The sequence below is a fragment of the Macaca fascicularis genome, chromosome 6, assembly GCF_037993035.2.
Source record: "Macaca fascicularis isolate 582-1 chromosome 6, T2T-MFA8v1.1".
Taxonomy (NCBI): domain Eukaryota; kingdom Metazoa; phylum Chordata; class Mammalia; order Primates; family Cercopithecidae; genus Macaca; species Macaca fascicularis.
The window spans coordinates 164,030,950-164,050,732 of NC_088380.1; the positions used below are offsets into that span (position 1 = coordinate 164,030,950).

Below are 19,783 nucleotides of genomic sequence, written 5' to 3' on the forward strand. Positions count from 1 at the left end.
CACAGCGTAATGAGACTATGAATTATCAGTCCATCTTTTCACAGTAACTTAACCTGTGTGTTGAGATTATCTTCTGAAAGGTCACTTTCAAATTATAAGAACAGAAAGCAAGAAAAATACTCCTAACATATCCAACATGTCTCAGATGGAGACTGACAATGGAATAATTACTTCCAATAAGTAGCATACCATAGCATGTGATAATAATGGCCAATAATAACCCTAATAGTCCTTGTCCTGGTATTGTACTCCAGGAGCAATTCTAGGCCCATTACCTTAATTCTCCCAACAACCTTCCAACGGTCATTTTACAGATGAGGAAACTGAAGCTTATACAGTTACTCATCTTTATAAGTTCCTTTTAAGGCCAGGCACAGTGGCTCACACCTATAATCCCAGCACTTTGGGAGGGTGAGGCAGGTAGATCACTGGAGGTCATGAGTTCAAGACCAGCCTGGCCAACATAGTGAAACCTCATCTCTACTAAAAATACAAAAAATTAACCAGGCATGGTGGCAGGCACCTGTAGTCTCAGCTACTTGGGAGGTTGAGGCAAAACAATCGCTTGAACCCAGGAAGTGGAGGTTGCGGTGAGCTGAGATTGCGCAACTGCACTCCAGCCTGGGTGACGGAATGAGACTCCATCTCAAAAAAAAAAAAAAAAAAAAGAAAAGAAAATTCGTTTTAAACCCAGAGATTCTAGAATTCAAACAATTAGCATGGGCTACTGTGTGAGTGCACAGGTGTGCACCCATAAGCAAACCATCTTTGTAGTTGTGGGATACAGGGATTTGCGTTGTTGTAGGTTCTATATACTTTGTTCCTTATGCTCCAAGTGTATGCCATCTGCACAAGGATCTTGTCTAACTCTGACCTTTACTTGGGGCCCTCACTATGTCTAAGTTAAGTGAATCATAATATTAGGCTTAATAAATGTTACCAGCGCAAATTTACAGCGGAGTAGGAACAGAGTGTTAGATATGAAGGACTTAAAATAGATTTCTCATTTTTTAATTTCCACCAAGAATGAATACAATGGTATGTCCATTTATTAGTGCTTATTTCGTCAGTGCTGGCAAAATTGTCAGGGTGGTGAAAGTTACATTCTCAGGGCACTCCCTTCTTCCCACCTCTCTCATGAAACCAGGAGCTTAATGTTTTTTCCTTCTGCCCTGCAGCAAATTCTCACTCTGGAAAGGGCCTAAGAAATATATTATCATTAAGAGAATCCTTATGCACTGTTGGTAGGAATGTTCATTAGTTCAGCCCCTGTGGAAAGCAGTTTGGTGATTTCTCAAAGAACTAAAAATAAAATTATTAGTCAACCCAGCAATCCTATTGCTGGGTATATACCCAACGGAGAATACATTATTCTACCTAAAAGACACCCGCACTCTTCATAACAGCAAAGATATGGAATCAACCTAGGTGCCTATCAACAGTGGATTGGATAAAGAAAATTTGGCACATGTACACCATGGGGTACTATGCAGCCCTAAAAAAGAACAAAATTGTGCATTTTGCAGCAACACAGATGCACCTGGAGGAATTATCCTAGGTGAATTAACACAGAAACGGAAAACCAAATACCACATGTTCTCACTTATAAGTGAGAGCTAAACAGACATCAAGATAGGAATAATAGACAGTGGAGACTCCAAAAGTGGAAAGGAAGGGAGAGTGACAAGGACTGAAAAACTACCTATTGGGTACTATGTTCGCTATCTAGCTACTGGGTTCAATAGAAGTCCAAATCTCAGCAATACGAAATATGTCCACGTAACAAACCTGCACACATACCCCCTGAATCTAAAAAAAAATGTAAAAGTTTTATATTCCCATTAAGACACTGATGAAGTTTTCAGGACAGTTTTGTGACTTTGTAGGGGAATGGAGAAGCAGCTTCTAACTTTCTTTGAAAGGAGGCATCTGGAGTAGTAAACCAAGCCTGGGCTTTGCTTGCATGCCAGAGTTCAAATCCCAATTCGGTCACTTTCTAGTTGTGGGTGGCGGGAATGCCACTTAAGCTCTCTGGCACTCAGTGTCGTTGGCAGTTAAGGATACCAATATCCAGATGGCAATATTGTGGTAAGAGTTGGAAAATATCTGTAAAGAGTCTGATCCATGCGGAGCTCTAAAAGGGCAGAGCTTATGTCTGTCTGTCTCCATTCATGGTTCATGTCAGCCCGAGAACAGTCTGGGATCCACGTCAGAGACCAAGGAATATCTACTGAAGGACAGGAGTAAATGAAACGGTAGCCATTCTTACTGAAATCTGCTCTATGCCAAGTGGGCCTACAGTATTTCCTCCTTCTCTGGGCAAGAAAGGGGAGCTGGAGGAATAAGCCTGGCTTCCTGAGATCACTAACCTTCTGTTCTTTCTAACCATTCCAGGGCAAAGAAGGAGCCTTCATGGTAAGAGATTCCAGGACTCCGGGAACATACACTGTGTCTGTTTTCACCAAGGCTGTTGTGAGGTATGGAGCTAACTCTGCTCAGCAAAGTGGAGAGAAACACTTTTGAAGTGTGTGAGCACTGGGGTACAGATGACAAAGTCAGACAGTGCAAGAGGTAGAGGCTCACTAGAAATGGTCTGTTTTCCCTCTTCACTCTGAGAAAACCAAGGCCATGGAGATGAAGGATAGAACTTAAGAGACTTAGAAAGTGACAGAGCTGGGGGTGGATGCCAGGTCCTCTTTCAATTAGCATCTCCGATTTTAGAGTTCTAAAGACATAAAATACTTGGCACTGTATTGGATGAGTATATAATTTAATACATAGAATAACAGAAGAGATATTTCTATCTGGAAGCAAAAATATATGAACTGCAGTTCTGGCTCTGCTCATAAAACTACCTACCGTTAACTGAATCTTTATTATGTGCCAGAAAATATGCAGACCATTTCCAATCCTAAGAAGCCCTGAAGGCAGGTATTACTATGCTCATTTCACACAGAAGAAACCGAGGTTCAGGAGCTGATGGTGCCTCCCTACGGCCGTGGGTCTGAACGGGCCAAGGCACCTCCAGCCTCCAGCCAACTGGACTGCAAGACCCTAGCTCCTTTTCTGCCCCTCTGGGCCTGTTTCTTCTCTGTAAAATGGTGTCTAAGAACCTATCTAGGGCTCAAATTCCCTTCTAATTAGAACATTAGTTAGAACTAAGCTGTTTGACAATGACCAAAGTGCAGTCGGAATTAAGAGAAAAGACAAATAATTTTTAAGGTGTCTTTGGAAAATTTTTTTGGAAGACTGAGACTGTGAGCAGGACGTGGAGCAAGGGCAGGTGGCAAAGAGGAAGGGCCTGATCCAGGGATGGGAGGGAACACAGGGGCTGTGCCTCTGCCATGGCTGGGAGACAGTAAGGAGGTGACCTGCAATCCCGCAGGTATGATGGCGAAGGGATGAAACATACAGTCTGTGTTGAGGCTCCCCACAACTACCCCCAGCTTCAGGAACTCACTAGGAGGCCTTACAGGACTAAGACTTATTGATATTTAATACAGCAAAGTGATACAAAGCAAACTCAGCAAAGGGAAAAGACACATGGGACAAAATCTAGAGGCCACAAAACACAAGCTTCCAAGAGTCCTCTCTCACTGGAGCCACACAGGATGTGCTTAACTCCTCCAGCAACAAGTCGTAACCGCACGTGAGCTCTGTCCACCAGGGGAACTCATCAGAGACTCCGTGCCCAAGGCTTTTATTGGAGGCTGTTTCCATAGACAGCCCCTGCCTAGCACATGCCAAAATTCCAGAGACCCAAAAGGAAAACTAGGGTTCACCATAAATCACACTGTTTCTAGCAAACAGTTTAGGCAAAGCTCACCACCCTTATCAGTTAGAGAAAGAGCCCTCCCGAAATCCCAGTTCCCCAACACCAGCCAAGGGCTAAGCGTGCAGGCAGGCCTTTCTAAGGAGAGTCGTCGGGCCTGTTAGGTTCATCCTGTGCAGTGTAAAGTCAAGTAAGTGTGAAGGGGTCATAGAGGCCTTCTGAACGTATGCTGGCAATCAGTTAAATTCACAGAACAGGCAAAGCAATCACATAGCAAATATTTCCCTTCATTCATTTTGTGGCAGTGGAAGAACCATCACCAATCCATCACAACACTGCTGTCCACTGGGTCCAGACACAACCTCAGAGTCCTTTTAAACACAGTGCTGCAGCACCCAGGGCCAACCTGTCAACACTGACTTACAAGCTGAACAATATCTACCATCTTGTGAGAGGTTACAAGACAAAGATAATAAGAACTTAATACTAGTAGACTTTTTTGTCTCAACATTGCTTCTTAATAATCACTACATTTATGCTTCATTTGTTTAAGTGAGAACAACCCCTGCATAAAGCACTATCACATCAAGGAAACAAATGACAATCCTAAGCGATACTATGTGGCTGAAAAGTTTGTGTTCGATTCCATCCCTCTTCTCATCAACTATCACCAACATAATGGAGGAGGTAAGCTCTAAAGCAGGGGTGGACCAGGGCCGCCCAGCAGGAGGTGAGCAGCAGGTGAGCAAGCATTACTGCCTGACCGCCGCCTCCTGTCAGATCAGCTACATTAGATTCTCATAAGAGTGCAAACCCTATTGTGAACAGCACTTGTGGGATAGGTTGTGCGTTCCTTATAAGAATCAAATGCCTGATGATCTGAGATGGAACAGTTTCATCCTGAAAGCAACCCCCTGCCACACCCATCCATAGACAAACTGTCTTCCACAAAGTCGGTCCCTGGTGCCAAAAAGGTTGGGGACTGCTCTAGAGGACAAAGGCAAAAGGCACCTGGGTCAGGCTTTTTTGAATTGCTATCAAGGAATACCTGAGGCTGGGTAATTTATAAAGAAAAGAGGTTTAATTGGTCCATGGCTCTATAGGAAGCATGGTGCTGGCATCTTCTTGGCTTTTAGGGAGGCCTCAGGAAGCTTTCAGTCATGGTAGAAGACAAAAGGGGAGCAGGAGTATCACATGGCAGGAGCATGAGCGAGGAGGGAGAAGGTGCCACAGACATTTAAACAATCAGGTCTTGCATGAACTCAGAGTGATAACTCATTTATTATCACAAGGACAGCACCAAGGCATTTGTGAGGGATCCTGCCCAATGACCCAAATACCTCCCATCCCACCAGGCCCCACCTCCTTTCCTTTCTTTTCTTTTTCTTTTTTTTTTTTTTTTTTTTGAGACAGAGTTTTGCTCTGTAGCCCAGGCTGGAGTGCAGTGGTTCAATCTTGGCTCATTGCAACCTCCACCTCCCAGGTTCAAGTGACTCTCCTGCCTCAGCCTCCTGATTAGCTGGAATTACAGGCGTGTGCCACCACATCGGGCTAATTTTGGTATTTTTGGTAGGGACGGGGTTTCACCGCATTGGCCAGGCTGGTCTTGAACTCTTGACCTCAGGTAATCTGCCCGCCTCAGCCTCCCAAAGTGCTGGGATTACAGGTGTGAGCCACCATGCCCAGCCAGCGATTACATTTCAACATGAGATTTGGAGGGAACAAACATCCAAACGATATCAGCACCCACACAGGAGACTTAATGAAAACTGGCAAAAGCCCACCCTGGCTTCTTTTTGACCATAAATAATAAACAAAAATACAAAAATATGACAAATATTTAATTATATTATATATCTTCTATTAGCAAGTTATCTTACAGAAATCATGAAATTTTACCACCTGCCCATCTGTGCCTATGATGTTTTCAAGGAGGGTGCGATATCAATAATTAGGCTTTGGGATTTGTTTTCCAGAATAAAATTAGCTTTTGCATCTGAATATTATTATTGTTATTATTATTTGTAGTGATTTAAGTTAGATGGTTGCTACAGCAAAGCCCTAACCACTGCTTCTTGGCTTTTCAATCATCCCAGGCCTGGTGACTCGACTCCGGTATCCAGTGTGTTTTGGGAGGCAGAAAGCTCCAGTTACAGCAGGACTGAGATACGGTGAGCAGTACAATCAGGAATGTAAACTCATGTCCCTCAAGGTCTGGGGCAAATTCTGAATAAACTGGCCATGAGCCTACCTGTTCCCCAGACTACAAATCACCATTAAAACAAGTATATTATATATCTAGAGATGATGGCACTAATGAATATTTACATTGTGTGTAAGAGAAGTACATACATAAGCATATTTCTCTAGGTCAAACCAGTGGCCATTGGTTTTAGTGAAGAGTTCATTAATGAAGTGTTTATTAAGCACCTACTTTGTACAGAGCACTCTACTAAATGCTATTAGAAAAATATTAGAAAACCGTGCCTTAGCACTGTGTTTCCACCTATCTTCTAGAACTTTTATATCATCTAGTTGGCTGAGTAGCAGACTATTGCAAGAACTGCAAGCTGACAGCATCTGGAAGTATTTGTCTGCATAAGAGAGTGTTAAAATTCTTTGGAATGCCTTTAGGCGTGGCATGATCTCCAGTGCTGCAGCCCCTACTATGTTTTCTTGTCCTATGGAATTGCTTCACTCACTTGGGATTATCTGCCTGGACTCTGAAGGCATATGGCTTTGCATAGCCTTGGCCCCAACTGTGCGCTGCCTGTGGATTAGGCAGAAGGCTGCCTAATTTTCATTTCTTATCTCCTAGGTTGGTGGTTCTCAAACTTCAGTGTGCATCAAAGTCTTCTAGAATGCTTATTAAAAATGTTGACTCCTAGTTCCTATCCAAACACTCACCAAAACACAATCCTTGATAGGGTCTAGGAGTCTGCTTTTTTTTTTTTCTTTTTTTTTTTCTGGCATGGTCTTGCTTTGTCACCCAGGCTGGAGATGCAGTGGCGTAATCACGGCTCACTGCTGCCTTGACCTCCTGGACTCAAGCGATCCTCCCACCTCAGCCTCCCAAGTAGCTGTGACTACAGACACACGCTACCATGCCTGGCTAATTTTTAAAAATTTTTTGTAGAGACAGGGTCTCACTATGTTGCCCTGGCTGGCCTTAAACTCCTGGGCTCAAGCAATCCTCTTGCCTCGGCCTCCCAGTGTTAGGATGACAGGCATGAGCCACTGTGCCCAGCCGAGTCTACATTTTAAACAAGCATGCTAGGTGATTTTGATACAGGTGGTCAGAGGGCAATACTTTGAGAACCACTGCCACGCATGTGCTTCTTTATCCCTAACCAGCACCATGTCCGGCACATAGTAGGTGCTCAATACTGCTTGCTGTTGAGTCTCTGCCTCAAAGCGGTAGAAATCTTGCTGTTTAGGTACCAGACCGAGCATTGGAAAAGGATAATGCTTCTTTGGCCTCCTTATGAAAATAAGGGTATTCTAATAAATGTAGAATCTTAATGTGTCCATGCTGGATGGGATCTCAGATATTATCTGGTCAGCCCACGCATTTGGTCGGTGAGGAAACTGAGCCTTGGAATCTCGTATTTGTTTGTTAAACTTTTCTTGAGAACCTCCCATGTGCCAGACACTGTGCTACACTGTGCCTCTGCACAAACTGTCTTTGAATCTGTCTCTTTAACTGCCCCTCCGCCCCAGTAAGGCCTAATAGAGTTCTGCGTATATAGCAGATGCGCTTGATAGATGAACGAATGAAAGAATGATCAGCTCAAATGAAATTTACTTAGTGTGAAAAATGACAATAAAAACTTTAGAGTCAGACATAGAAAATGGTTGTGACGTTGCAAGAACCCTTTCTTTAATATTTTGATTAACATGGTTTCTTTAATATCTTGATTAATGCCACTCTCCTTCATCTTTCCATGTTACCTTCCCACACATATTTTGATAGTTTTCTAGCATATCCTATGTTATTAGGTGGGAAAAAAGATTATTTATTTGCCATCTTTGAATTATATTAACATAGGCTAAAATTCTAGATAGGGCTTTATAATCCCCTGGTATCCCAGTACCTTATATCTACCACTTGCTGACCCCAGGGAACTCTCTCTTTCTCTTCCAGGGAAATGGGTGATTGATCCCTCAGAGCTCACTTTTGTACAAGAGATTGGCAGTGGGCAGTTTGGGTTGGTGCATCTGGGCTACTGGCTCAACAAGGACAAGGTGGCTATCAAAACCATTCGGGAAGGGGCTATGTCAGAAGAAGACTTCATAGAGGAGGCTGAAGTCATGATGTGAGTGCTCGAAACAGGGATATGCAGAAACTCTGGGTGGAGGAACATCAGTTCCGTGTTCTTGAAATGCCATTCAAATGCCATAGAGTACTATCTCCCTGTGCAAGCTCCCGGCAGTGGCTTCCTATCGCACAGAGCATAAAATCAAACTCTTCACAGTGGTCTCCAAGGCCCACCATAATCTGATCATGCCTACCTCCCCCTTCTCAGCTCCTACCCATCTCTCCTCCGGTCCATGACATGCCAGCCACACTGGCCTCTGCTCATCTTCACACACACAGCTGACTCCTTGCCATTTGTCAGGTCTCAGCTCCAATGACATGTTTTTGTTTTGGGGAGGGAATGAATATTATTTTCATCCAAACCATAAATTAGACAAAATGACCATTGGCTATTTTGGTACCATAATATTTTTGGCATTTTGGGGAGGCTGAGTTTAGGCCATCTCACCCCTTGTCTTTTTCCTCCAGGAAACTGTCTCATCCCAAACTGGTCCAGCTGTATGGGGTGTGCCTGGAGCAGGCCCCCATCTGCCTGGTGTTTGAGTTCATGGAGCACGGCTGCCTGTCAGATTATCTACGCAGCCAGCGGGGACTTTTTGCGGCAGAGACCCTGCTGGGCATGTGTCTGGACGTGTGTGAGGGCATGGCCTACCTGGAAGAGGCATGTGTCATCCACAGAGACTTGGTATGAGCACGCAGGGTGAACACCCACAGGTCCAGGGTAAAGGGACAGGTCTCACTGAAATGACTGGGAATGCATTAATAAATAATACATCACAGACAATCTCCTTTCCTCTCTCAACTTCTCCCTTCCTTCACCTACTTTGGGTGGTCCTAGTGGAAAGTGCTGCATGAGGACTTACTTCTGGGCCCTAATCCCAGTCCAAAGTCTTTCACCTCCTGCATTTCAGTTTATATGCTTCCAAAATGGAGATCACTGCCACTCCTTCTTAACCTCCCTGTGACTCAGTTTCCTCCTGGTAAATTGAGGAAACTGAGTTTGTCTGAAGGTGTTATTCAAGGGTCTACCAGAATCACACTGGGGAAGCCCTTAAGCTCCTCTCAGAATCTCTGGTGGCTGGGACTCAGGAATATTCATTTTAACACATTCCCCATGTGATTTGTACGCACATTAGAATTTGAGACATACGGCCGGGCGTGGTGGCTCATGCCTGTAATCCCAGCACTTTGGGAGGCCAAGGTGGGTGAATCACAAGGTCAGGAGTTCAAGACCAGCCTGGCAAACATGGTGAAACCCGATCTCTACTAAAAATACAAAAAAATTAGCTGAGCTTAGTGGCGGGCACCTGTAACCCTAGCTACTCGGGAGGCTGAGGCAGGAGAATTGCTTGAACCCAGGAGGCAGAGGTTGCAGTGAGCTGAGATCATGCCACTGCACTCCAGCCTGGGCAACACAGTAAGACTCCATCTAAAAAAAAAATGGAGACACACTGGGGTGTTATCTCTAAGGGCTCTTTCAAAGCAACATTGTATAATACTAATTTGGGGTCAGATACTCTCCTTTTTTTTTTTTTTTTTTTTTTTTTTGAGGCGGAGTCTCGCTCTGTCGCCCAGGCTGGAGTGCAGTGGCGCGATCTCGGCTCACTGCAAGCTCCGCCTCCCGGGTTCCTGCCATTCTCCTGCCTCAGCCTCCCGAGTAGCTGGGACTACAGGCGCCGCCACCACGCCTGGCTAATTTTTTTGTATTTTTAGTGGAGACGGGGTTTCATTGTGTTAGCCAGGATGGTCTCGATCTCCTGACCTCGTGATCCGCCCGCCTCGGCCTCCCAAAGTGCTGGGATTACAGGCTTGAGCCACCGCGCCCGACCTCTCCTTATTAAAGAATAGTTTTAAGAGGATTAACAACATCAAAACATTCTTAATCTAGTCAACTGGGAGACACTTTCTTCCTGTTATCCCTGATGTTAACATTTCCTATCACATCAGGTTGCATTAGAGCCTATCCTTGGTTAGACAACACCAAGGATTTCTAATTAGAACTCAAGAATGGAGATAAACTTACTCATCTTGATAGTGGATCTTACACATTCAACTTTCCAGTTAACTTCTAGCAGGCATTTGTGAGGCTTAATTAACATTTGTAAAGCTCCAGGATGCCCTTGTATGACAGCACTGCAGTAAAGCAAAGGACTGGGATTATAGGAGACTCCTTAACTACTGACGACCCATCAACAGTTTTCCTCTCCCCCTTTGTTTGCCTGTCTCCTCTCCAGGCTGCCCGAAATTGTTTGGTGGGAGAAAATCAAGTCATCAAGGTGTCCGACTTTGGGATGACAAGGTAAAAGAGGGAGGTGGTGCCAGTGAAGTCTCAGGAATGGGACTCAGGCCCCCGGAACATTCTGACCTTCTCCCTCCACTCTCTTCCCAGGTTTGTTCTTGATGATCAGTACACCAGTTCCACAGGCACCAAATTCCCGGTGAAGTGGGCATCCCCAGAAGTTTTCTCTTTCAGTCGCTATAGCAGCAAATCGGATGTGTGGTCATTTGGTGAGTGTCATGCTGGGCCCCGCCGCCCCAAGATCTGGGCTGCAGGCCAGCTGTTTCCTTTATCAAATGCGGACAACCTTACCCACACTGAACCCAGTATCGTATCATGAGGGTGTCCTACTGGAGGGTTGCGTAAGAAAGGCCCTGAAAACTATGAAAGGGCTTTCATTATTTTGTTTGTTTTTAGAGATATTGGACATGGTTGGGAGTTAACTAAAAGTGGAGACAGCGTTCTGGTGCCAGCTGCTGTGAAGTCAAAAGCTGGAGAAATCAAGAGATTCAAATATGAGCCCCTTGAAGGCAGGGACCATGTTTTGTCCAACATTACATTTCCATACTTATCTCTTAATAAGTATTAATATTTATTCATTCAACAACAATTAACTGAGGATCTATTCTATGCCAAGGGCTAATCTAGGTGCTGAGGATGCAATGGTTCATAGGACAGAAAAGACTTCTGTTCTTTTGGAACTAAATTTGAGACGGGAGGAGAGACAGAAAATCACAAAAGATCATAATAACCATCATAAACCATAACAATCATAAACAAGCTAAGGGATAGAAGATAAAGTCAAGCAATCATAAGTAGGTGCTAGGAATAAAATAAAACAGTAATGGGGCAGAGTGACTAGAATGGAGAGAGGGTCTGCTTTGAATAGGGTGGTGTGGGAGGTCCTTTCTCAGAAGGTAATTCTTTAGCAGAGACTTGAATGATAGGAGGGAGCTGTCACCATTTGAAGAGACAGGGAACAGTGTCCCTGATAGAGGGACCAGCAAGTACAAAATCTTGGTGCATCCAAAGAACAGGGGGTACTGACTTATTGGGAGAACAATAGACAATGAAGGTGGCAGGCCATGATAAAGAATTAGAATTTCTAAAAAGTGCAAAGGGCTATGAATGAATGAATGATGTTGGTATGGCAGGATGTACCAAATGTTCTTGCTGGATTTGTCATGTCACCTGAAGTCATAGTTTGTGCATACTAAAGTGTGCAACAAATATATACCAGAGAACCTCTTTGATTTGGATTGCAAGAAGAATTATAGTGTGTACAGAAACTACTTGAAGATTGATTTTTGCCATTCGGTATGAAGGAAGGGTTTGACAAGGTCTTACTAGTAGTAGAAACCAGGGGGAGGTTGGCTAGGTAAATCTTTTAGGAGAAGAATGAGTGTTAAAAATCTTCTCCAGCATTTTAGACTATCCATCTCTAGGAGCCAAGTGGTTTGTTAATTATGAGTCCTACCTGTTTCTTAAAACAGTCCCCTGTTCACCAAACCTAGCAGCCACTTTGTTAACCAGGTTTAAGTTACAGAATGGACCTGAAAGAAATTTACTAACAGCATTCTTGGATGACTCTCCTCTCCCCAGTGTGTATAACTAGGAAGGTTGGGGCTGATGTACAGTCATCTCACTATGGGTGATGAAACTGATCACACTGCACCAAGCAAGGGCCCCACAATGAGACATTTGGAGCAATGGCCACTTTAGCACATTCACCTTCTGACTCTGAATGGGGTTTATTCAGCCAAAGGGTATCAGCCTGGGAATTTCCTGCAGCATCTTACCATTAGAGGGTTGGGCTGAAATTCGTCCCTGCCTAGAATATGTTATTTGAAGAGAGTCCAGAAATGAGGTTGATGGATGGATGCAGAATAGAAAGAGGTCAATGAAAAAAAAGTGTGAAAAAACTGGGGGTACCAGCCTAAGCAACAGAAACCCGGATGAGCTGAAAGCTCCATGCCTGCATCAACCCATTTGACTTTGTCCTATGTTTTAAGTTTTTTTGCCCTCATTAACAGTGTGCTTTTCAGAACAAGTCAACCCCTTTGTACTTCACTCAATTTTTTTATCTATACATATCTCATCTATGCATCTATGTATTAAAGAAATCATTCTGAAGCCATGTTTTAGCAGCAGCACATTTTCAAATAAATTTTCACTAAAAATTATGGTGTCTTGGAGTGATAAGCATTCTTATTTAGGGTCAGGTTCTGAATTTCCAACTCCCGAGGCACCTCTGAGTAACACTAGAGATTCTGATCACTGGATCTGGGCTAGGGCCCAGGAATCTGCCATTTGAACAAGGCTGTGAGATGATTTTTATTCAGGTGTTTTGAGGATCATGTGTTGGGAATGGGTACTCTAAGATTCTCTGGAACAAGCTTCGGAAAGCTCTGGATTAGCTGATTTGCAAGCAGCCGTCTTGCTCTGACAACCTGTGAATACATCAGCACATGATAAAGACAAAGCTGGGTGTGACATTTCTACTAAGGGCAGAAGAGGAAAAGAAAGGGATTAAATCAGAGGTCAAAACTAGACAAGCAAAAGATGTGTTTTGCTTAGTCTGCATGGTATTTTTAAAATTCGGGAAGTTCAACTCTTAATTTTTGACTTCTTTTTTAAAAAAAAAATCAGAAAATGTGACAATTCTGATCCCTCATTTTCATGTGCCATACTTTGGTTGGAGTCAAATCATAGCTGTCTCCTTAAGACAGAACTGTTTATTTCATTTTCCACAATCCTCCCCAATCCCTATAGTGTCACACCTCCTGCACGCCATTCATTTACATCCTGCATCGTGGTATTTCAGTCTACAACTGTTAGTTGTAGCATTTGAGTTTGATATAACAAAGGGTCCATCTTGAAAAATCCTTCTCCACTACAAAGGTTGGGAAATTTCAGTTCTTTAAAAATAAGACAGGCCTAATAAACCTCAGGTAGACTCAATGTACTTCTGGAGGTAGCACATGGATCCTAGTGCCAAGGAGTCTGTAATTTCTAGAGGCAGGTTGGTTTGTTTGCTGTCTATGAGCTTTGTCATTCACTGTGCTGTGCTCACCATTTCTCGTAGGTGTGCTGATGTGGGAAGTTTTCAGTGAAGGCAAAATCCCGTATGAAAACCGGAGCAACTCAGAGGTGGTGGAAGATATCAGCACCGGATTTCGGTTGTACAAGCCCCGGCTGGCCTCCACACATGTCTACCAGATTATGAATCACTGCTGGAAAGAGGTCAGCAGAGGAAGTGCTTCCCCATGCATTGTCGTATACAATTTCAGGACCTGCCTCCTTCCCTAGAGAAAGGAACCCTCTCGGAAGGATGAGGCAGGAGGGATAACTAATATAGATTAGCAACGACATGACTTTGAGGATCTATTAACGGGATGGATCCCCCATCCCTAAAAAGGAGCTGACGGTGACCTTAAAGGTTATTTGGTTTGCTACATAATGTCACAAGCTATAAGCATAGCTTCAGAGAGGAGGATGGGGTGTGGCCTATGCCAGCTTCCTCCTCGATTTTCTGAGAAGAGAAAAAAAAATCTGTAACATCATAAAACCATTAGAAGTTATAGAAATAACTTCGGGAACGAAGTTCACTTGTGCTATGAAAATATTAAAATGGCTTAATTTGAGTACATTTTATTCATTCAGCAATTTAAAACGGGGAGGCAATTACTCCGTACCCACCCAGGTGGCTCATTTACCTCATCCCTGGACTGCAGGCCATGGCTTGAGTCCCATCACTGTGAGTCTTAGTCTTTGCTGAGTTAGAAAATCATACATTTCAGCCAAAGTGGAAAGTTGCTGAAATAGAGAATTAATAAAAATTCAGATCATTGTAGGACAACAAGGTAGAATACAAAAAATTTAGAACACTAGGATTTTGTCTCAGCTTTACCATTTATTTCCCATTAATCTTTGACAATTCTCTGAACTTCCTTTTTCTTACTGTTGAATTAAATAATGCTTGATCTATGAGCTCATAGAGCTTTTATAATCAGAAAGAAACAAACAATAAAGACATAAACAAGGGCATAAAACAAATCTTATCCACTTCATAAGGATTAGCTGCAATAATAATAATGATGGGTGACATTCAGTTAGCACTTTTTTCCTCTTTTAACCATCATGTATTGATTTTTTTTAATTAATAGACTTTATTTTTTAACAAAGAGTACAGAGTTCTCATATACCCACCTCACCTGAACAGTTTCACTGTTCACTAACATTTGGCATGAGTGTGATACTTTTGTCACAATTAATGAACTTCTATTAATACATTAACTAAAGTTCATAGTTTACATTAAGGTTCAGTCTTTGTGCTGTAGAGTTCTGTAGGTTTTCACAAATTCATAATGCCATGTATCTGTCACTATAGTATCAGACAGAATAGTTTTACTGCCCTAAAAAATCTCCTGTCCTTCACCCATTTATCCCTCTCCTCATCCCCAGACCACTGACAACTACTGATCTTTTCACTGTCTCCATAGCTTTGCCTTTCTCAGCATGCCATATGTTGGCATCATACAGCATGTAGGCTTTTCGGACTGGCTTCTTTCACTCAGTAATATGATTTAAGATCCCTCCATGTCTTTTTGTGGCTTAATAACTAATTTCTTTTTATTGTGAAATAATATTTCATTGTATGGATATATCACAGCTTGTTTATCTACTTACCTACTAAAGGAAATCTTGGTTGCTTTCAGTTTTTGTGTTGTTTGTTTGTTTGGGTTTTGGGGGTTTTGTTTTGTTTTGTTCGAAATGGGGTCTTATTCTGTCACCCAGGCTGGAATGCAGTGGTGCGATCTCAGCTCACTGCAACCTCTGCCTCCCCGTCTCAAGCGGTCCTCCCACTCGGCCTCCCAAGTAGCTGGGACCACAGACGTGTGCCACTGTGCCGAGCTAATTTTTTGTATTTTTGGTGGAGATGGGGTTTGCCACACTGCCCAGGTGAGCTCAGGCAATCAATCCACCCACCTCAGGCCTCCTGTAGTGCTGGGATTACAGGTGTGAGTGCTCAGGCAGACTGGTGTCTTTCACTCAGTAATATGCCTTTGAGGTCCCTCCATGTCTTTGGGGCTTGATAGCTCATTTCTCTTTATTGCTAAATAATATTCCATTGTATGGATATACCACAGTTTGTTTATACTTTTACCTGCCAAACGAAATCTTGCTTGCTTTCAGTTTTAAACAATTATGAATAAAGCTGCTATAAATGTTTATGTGGAGATTTTTGTATGCACATAAATTTTCAACTCAATTGGGCAAATGCCTAAGAGTATGCTTGTTGAATCATATGGTAAGACTATGTTTAACTTGTTAAGAAACTGCCAGAATGTCTTCCAAAGTAGCTGTATTATTTTACATTCCCACCAGCAATGAGAGTTCCTCATTAGCATTCGTTGTTTTGGATTTCAGTGGTTCTAATAGATGTGTAGTCATATTATATTGTTGTTTCAATTTGCATTTTCCTAACGACATATGATGTTAAGTATATTTTCATATGCTTATTTGCCACCTGTATATCTTCTTGGTAATATCTATTCAGATCTTTTGCCCATTTTTCAATCAGGTTGTTTGTTTACTTACTGTTGAGTTTTAAGAGTTCTTGGTATATTTTGGATACAAGTCCTTTATCAGACATGTGCTTTGCAAATATTTTCTCCTAGTCTGTGGCTTGTCTTCTTATTCTCTTGACAGTGTCTTTCACAGAGCAGACTTTTAAAATATTTTAACAAAGCTCAACATCAACTTGTTTATTCATGAATTGTGCTTTTGGTTTACATCTAAAAACTCATTGCCAAGCCCAATGTCCCCCAAATTTTCTCCTATGTTATTATGGAAGTTTTATAATTTTGCATTTTTACATTTAGGTCTGTGATCCACTTTGAGTTAATTTTCCTGAAAGGTATAAGGTCTGTGACTAGAGTCATTGTTTCACGTATGGATGTCCAATTATTACAGCACTGTTTGTTGAAAGGACTATACCCTTTCTCCTCTGTTCCTTTGTTAAGTATTAGTTTACTATATTTATATGGATCTGTATCTGGGCTGATCCATTAATCTGTTTGTTTATTCTTTCACTAGTACCATCCTGTCATTACTGTAGCTTTAAAGTAAGTCCTGAAGTCAGGTAGGGTCAGTCTTCTAGCTTTGTTGTTCTTCTTCATTATCATATTGGCTCTCTGGGTCTTTTGCCTCTCCATATAAATGTTACAGTAAGTTTGTCAATATCTACAAAATAACCTGCTGAGATTTTTATTAGGATTGCATTGAATCTATAAGTGAAGTTGGGAAGAACTAACATTTTAACACTATAGTGTCTTCCTGTCCATAAGCATGGAGTATCTGTCCATTTATTTAGATCTTCTTTGCTTTCTTTTATTAGAATTTTTAATTTTTTCTCATATAGATCCTATAGATATTTTCTGAGATTTATACCCAGATATTTCATATTTTGGTGTTCTTTAGCATTAATGTCATGATATATTTTTATATGTGATTTAATTCTCAAAACAATTTCATGAGGTAGATACTATTATTATCCCCATTTTACAAATGACAAAACTGAGGTTCAAAGAGGTTAAATAACCTGCTCAATGTCACACAGCTAATTCATGGTACAACTGAAATTAAACACTAGTCTACTGGATTCCAGAATTCCTGCTGTTAAAAACTAGGACCATGGATGTGGAATACAGTCTATATGGAAGCACATATAAAACTCCGCAGGGGATGCTGCTATTAAATTCTGGTTTGTTCTGGATTTACCTATGACACACAAGTACAGGGAACTTACAGAGTTCTTTTTCCCGCTCCAGAGACCAGAAGATCGGCCAGCCTTCTCCAGACTGCTGCGTCAACTGGCTGAAATTGCAGAATCGGGACTTTAGTAGAGACTGAGTACCAGGCCACGGGCTGCAGATCCTGAACGGAGGAAGGATATGTCCTCCTTCCATAGAGCATTAGAAGCTGCCACCAACCCAGGACCCTCCAGAGGCAGCCTGGCCTGTGGCATCAGTCCCTGAGTCACCATGGAAGCAGCATCCTGACCACAGCTGGCAGTCAAGCCACAGCTGGAGGGTCAGCCACCAAGCTGGGAGCCAGGCCAGAACAGAAATGACGTCTCTGCCCTCCCTCTAGCCTCTTGTCACATGTGGTGCACAAACCTCAACCTGACAGCTTTCAGGCAGCATTCTTGCACTTCTTAGTAATAGAGAGAGACATGAGTAAGACCCAGATTGGTATTTTTATTGTTATTTTTAACATGAATCTAAAGTTTATGGTTCCAGGGACTTTTTATTCGACCCAACAACACAGTATCCCAGGATATGGAGGCAAGGGGAACAAAGAGCATGACTCTTTTTCTAAGAAAACTGGTGAGTTAACTAAGGTTAGAGTGAGTGTGCTCTGTTGCTGTGATGCTGTCAGCCACAGCTTCCTGCCGTAGAGAATGATAGAACAGCTGCTCACACAGGAGGCCGGATATTCTGAGAAGCAGCTCTATGAGGTTTTACAGAGTACGCTGCTACCTCTCTCCTTGAAGGGAGCATGGTGAGACCCGTTGGATGGTTTGGGGTGAGCAGTTCAGGTCCCATGCTTGGAGCGTTGGGTATCTGATGTCTGCGCCAGAACAAGAGAACATCTGACGGTGGAGAACCACGTGGTACAAGAAGAGACCTTAGGTTTTATCACTCCCATGCTCATCTTTTATACGAAGCTGTGCAGGTGACTATGTCTCCTCTTCAGCACAGAACGCTTCCACCAGCATCCTGAGAAGAAATGATCACTTCTGAATACGGACTCTGAGGGGCATCCTGTTTTTCCAGTCTCTGGGAATCAGCCCCTTCTCTGCACTATCCGATCCTCATCAACAGAGGGCAGCATTGTGTTGGTCAGTGTTGCTTTGGCGAGCAATTGAAACTTGTTTAGGCCCTAGGGTTGAGCAATTTTAAGGTTGAGACTCCAAGCCTCCTAAAATTCTAGGAGAGAAATAAAGAGTCTGTTCTTGCTCAAACCATCAGGATGGAAACAGCCAGGCACTGACTGGGGTGCTTCTAAGAGGCACGAGAATGCCTACTCTGGCTTGAGCACTTCTGTATGCAAGGTGAATATGTGCTGAGCTAGGAGACTTTCCTGCACTATCTCTGTTCACCCTGGGTTCACATCTCCATGAGGCAGTATTATTATTCCCATTTTACAAATAATGTAACTGAGACTTTAAAAAACCAAGACATCTGCCCAAAGTGACGGAACCAGAAAGTCTAGAGCTGGTATTCTAGCCCAAATCTGTCTGACCCCAATACACAGATTCTTTATTCCTATTCGACACTGCCTGCTACTGAAAATGAAAGGGATTGAAGAGGGAATAAATACAACAGAGAGGAAAAATGGAAAGTCAGTAAAGAAGTAAATATAGAACCACTAGCGATAGTGTTGCTCTGGCACAGACCACTGTGATTGATGGCATGGCCCTCCAACTTGGAATAGGATTTTCCTTTTCCTACTCTGTATCCTTACCTTGGTCATGTTAATAACTTTGGAGTTATTCAGTTAATGAACCCTTTAATTCTCACAACCCACCAGTCATGTTGCTTGAAGCCATTTATAGACGAGCTTCAAAGCAACTTTAGAAGATTCTTCTGTAGAAGTATGAGTCCTTCCTTTAATTATCATTCCAACTTTCAGCTGTAGTCTCCTTGAATACTTCATGAGGAGGGACATTCCCTGATATGAGAGGATGATGTTGCAATTGGCTCTTTCTAAATCATGTGACATTTTGACTGACTTGAGATTCAGATGCATAACTTTTAATTATAATTATTGTGAAGTGGAGAGCCTCAAGATAAAACTCTGTCATTCAGAAGATGATTTTACTCAGCTTATCCAAAATTATCTCTGTTTCCTTTTTAGAATTTTGTACATTATCTTTTGGAACCCTTAATTAGAGATGATTTCTGGAACATTCAGTCTAGAAAGAAAACATTGGAACTGACTGATCTCTGTGGTTTGGTTTAGAAAATTCCCCTGTGCATGGTATTATCTTTTTCAAGCTCAGATTCATCAAAGCCTTAACTGAACATGTGTAGATACTTCACCTCCCGGTGTCCTATCCCGCAAAATGGGCTTCCTGCCTGGTTTTTCTCGTCTCACGTTTTGTAAATGGTCCCCTGTGTTTGTAGAGAACTCCCTTATGCAGAGTTTTGGTTCTAGTTTTATTTTGTAGATTTTGCATTTTGTACCTTTTGAGACTATGTATTTATATTTGGATCAGATACATATTTATTAATGTACAGTCACTGCTAGTGTTGAAAATAAAAATGTTACAAATACCTGTTATCCTTTGTAGAGCACACAGAGTTAAAAGTTGAATATAGCAATATTAAAGTTGTGTTTTAAGAAA

The 19,783-nt window shown here is 42.4% G+C and overlaps 1 protein-coding gene across 1 annotated transcript in view; it reads left to right on the forward strand.

Moving 5' to 3' along the window:
• The window catches only part of ITK (IL2 inducible T cell kinase), a 75,384-nt gene extending 55,601 nt beyond the window's left edge, over positions 1 to 19,783 (forward strand). Inside the window, exons 9-17 of the mRNA XM_005558384.4 lie at positions 2,395 to 2,477; positions 4,326 to 4,459; positions 5,869 to 5,943; positions 7,917 to 8,088; positions 8,559 to 8,775; positions 10,325 to 10,389; positions 10,480 to 10,598; positions 13,454 to 13,611; positions 17,202 to 19,783. Coding sequence (XP_005558441.1) covers positions 2,395 to 2,477; positions 4,326 to 4,459; positions 5,869 to 5,943; positions 7,917 to 8,088; positions 8,559 to 8,775; positions 10,325 to 10,389; positions 10,480 to 10,598; positions 13,454 to 13,611; positions 17,202 to 17,273 — 1,095 coding nt within the window. The 3' untranslated portion in view covers positions 17,274 to 19,783. The remainder of the gene's footprint in view (positions 1 to 2,394; positions 2,478 to 4,325; positions 4,460 to 5,868; positions 5,944 to 7,916; positions 8,089 to 8,558; positions 8,776 to 10,324; positions 10,390 to 10,479; positions 10,599 to 13,453; positions 13,612 to 17,201) is intronic.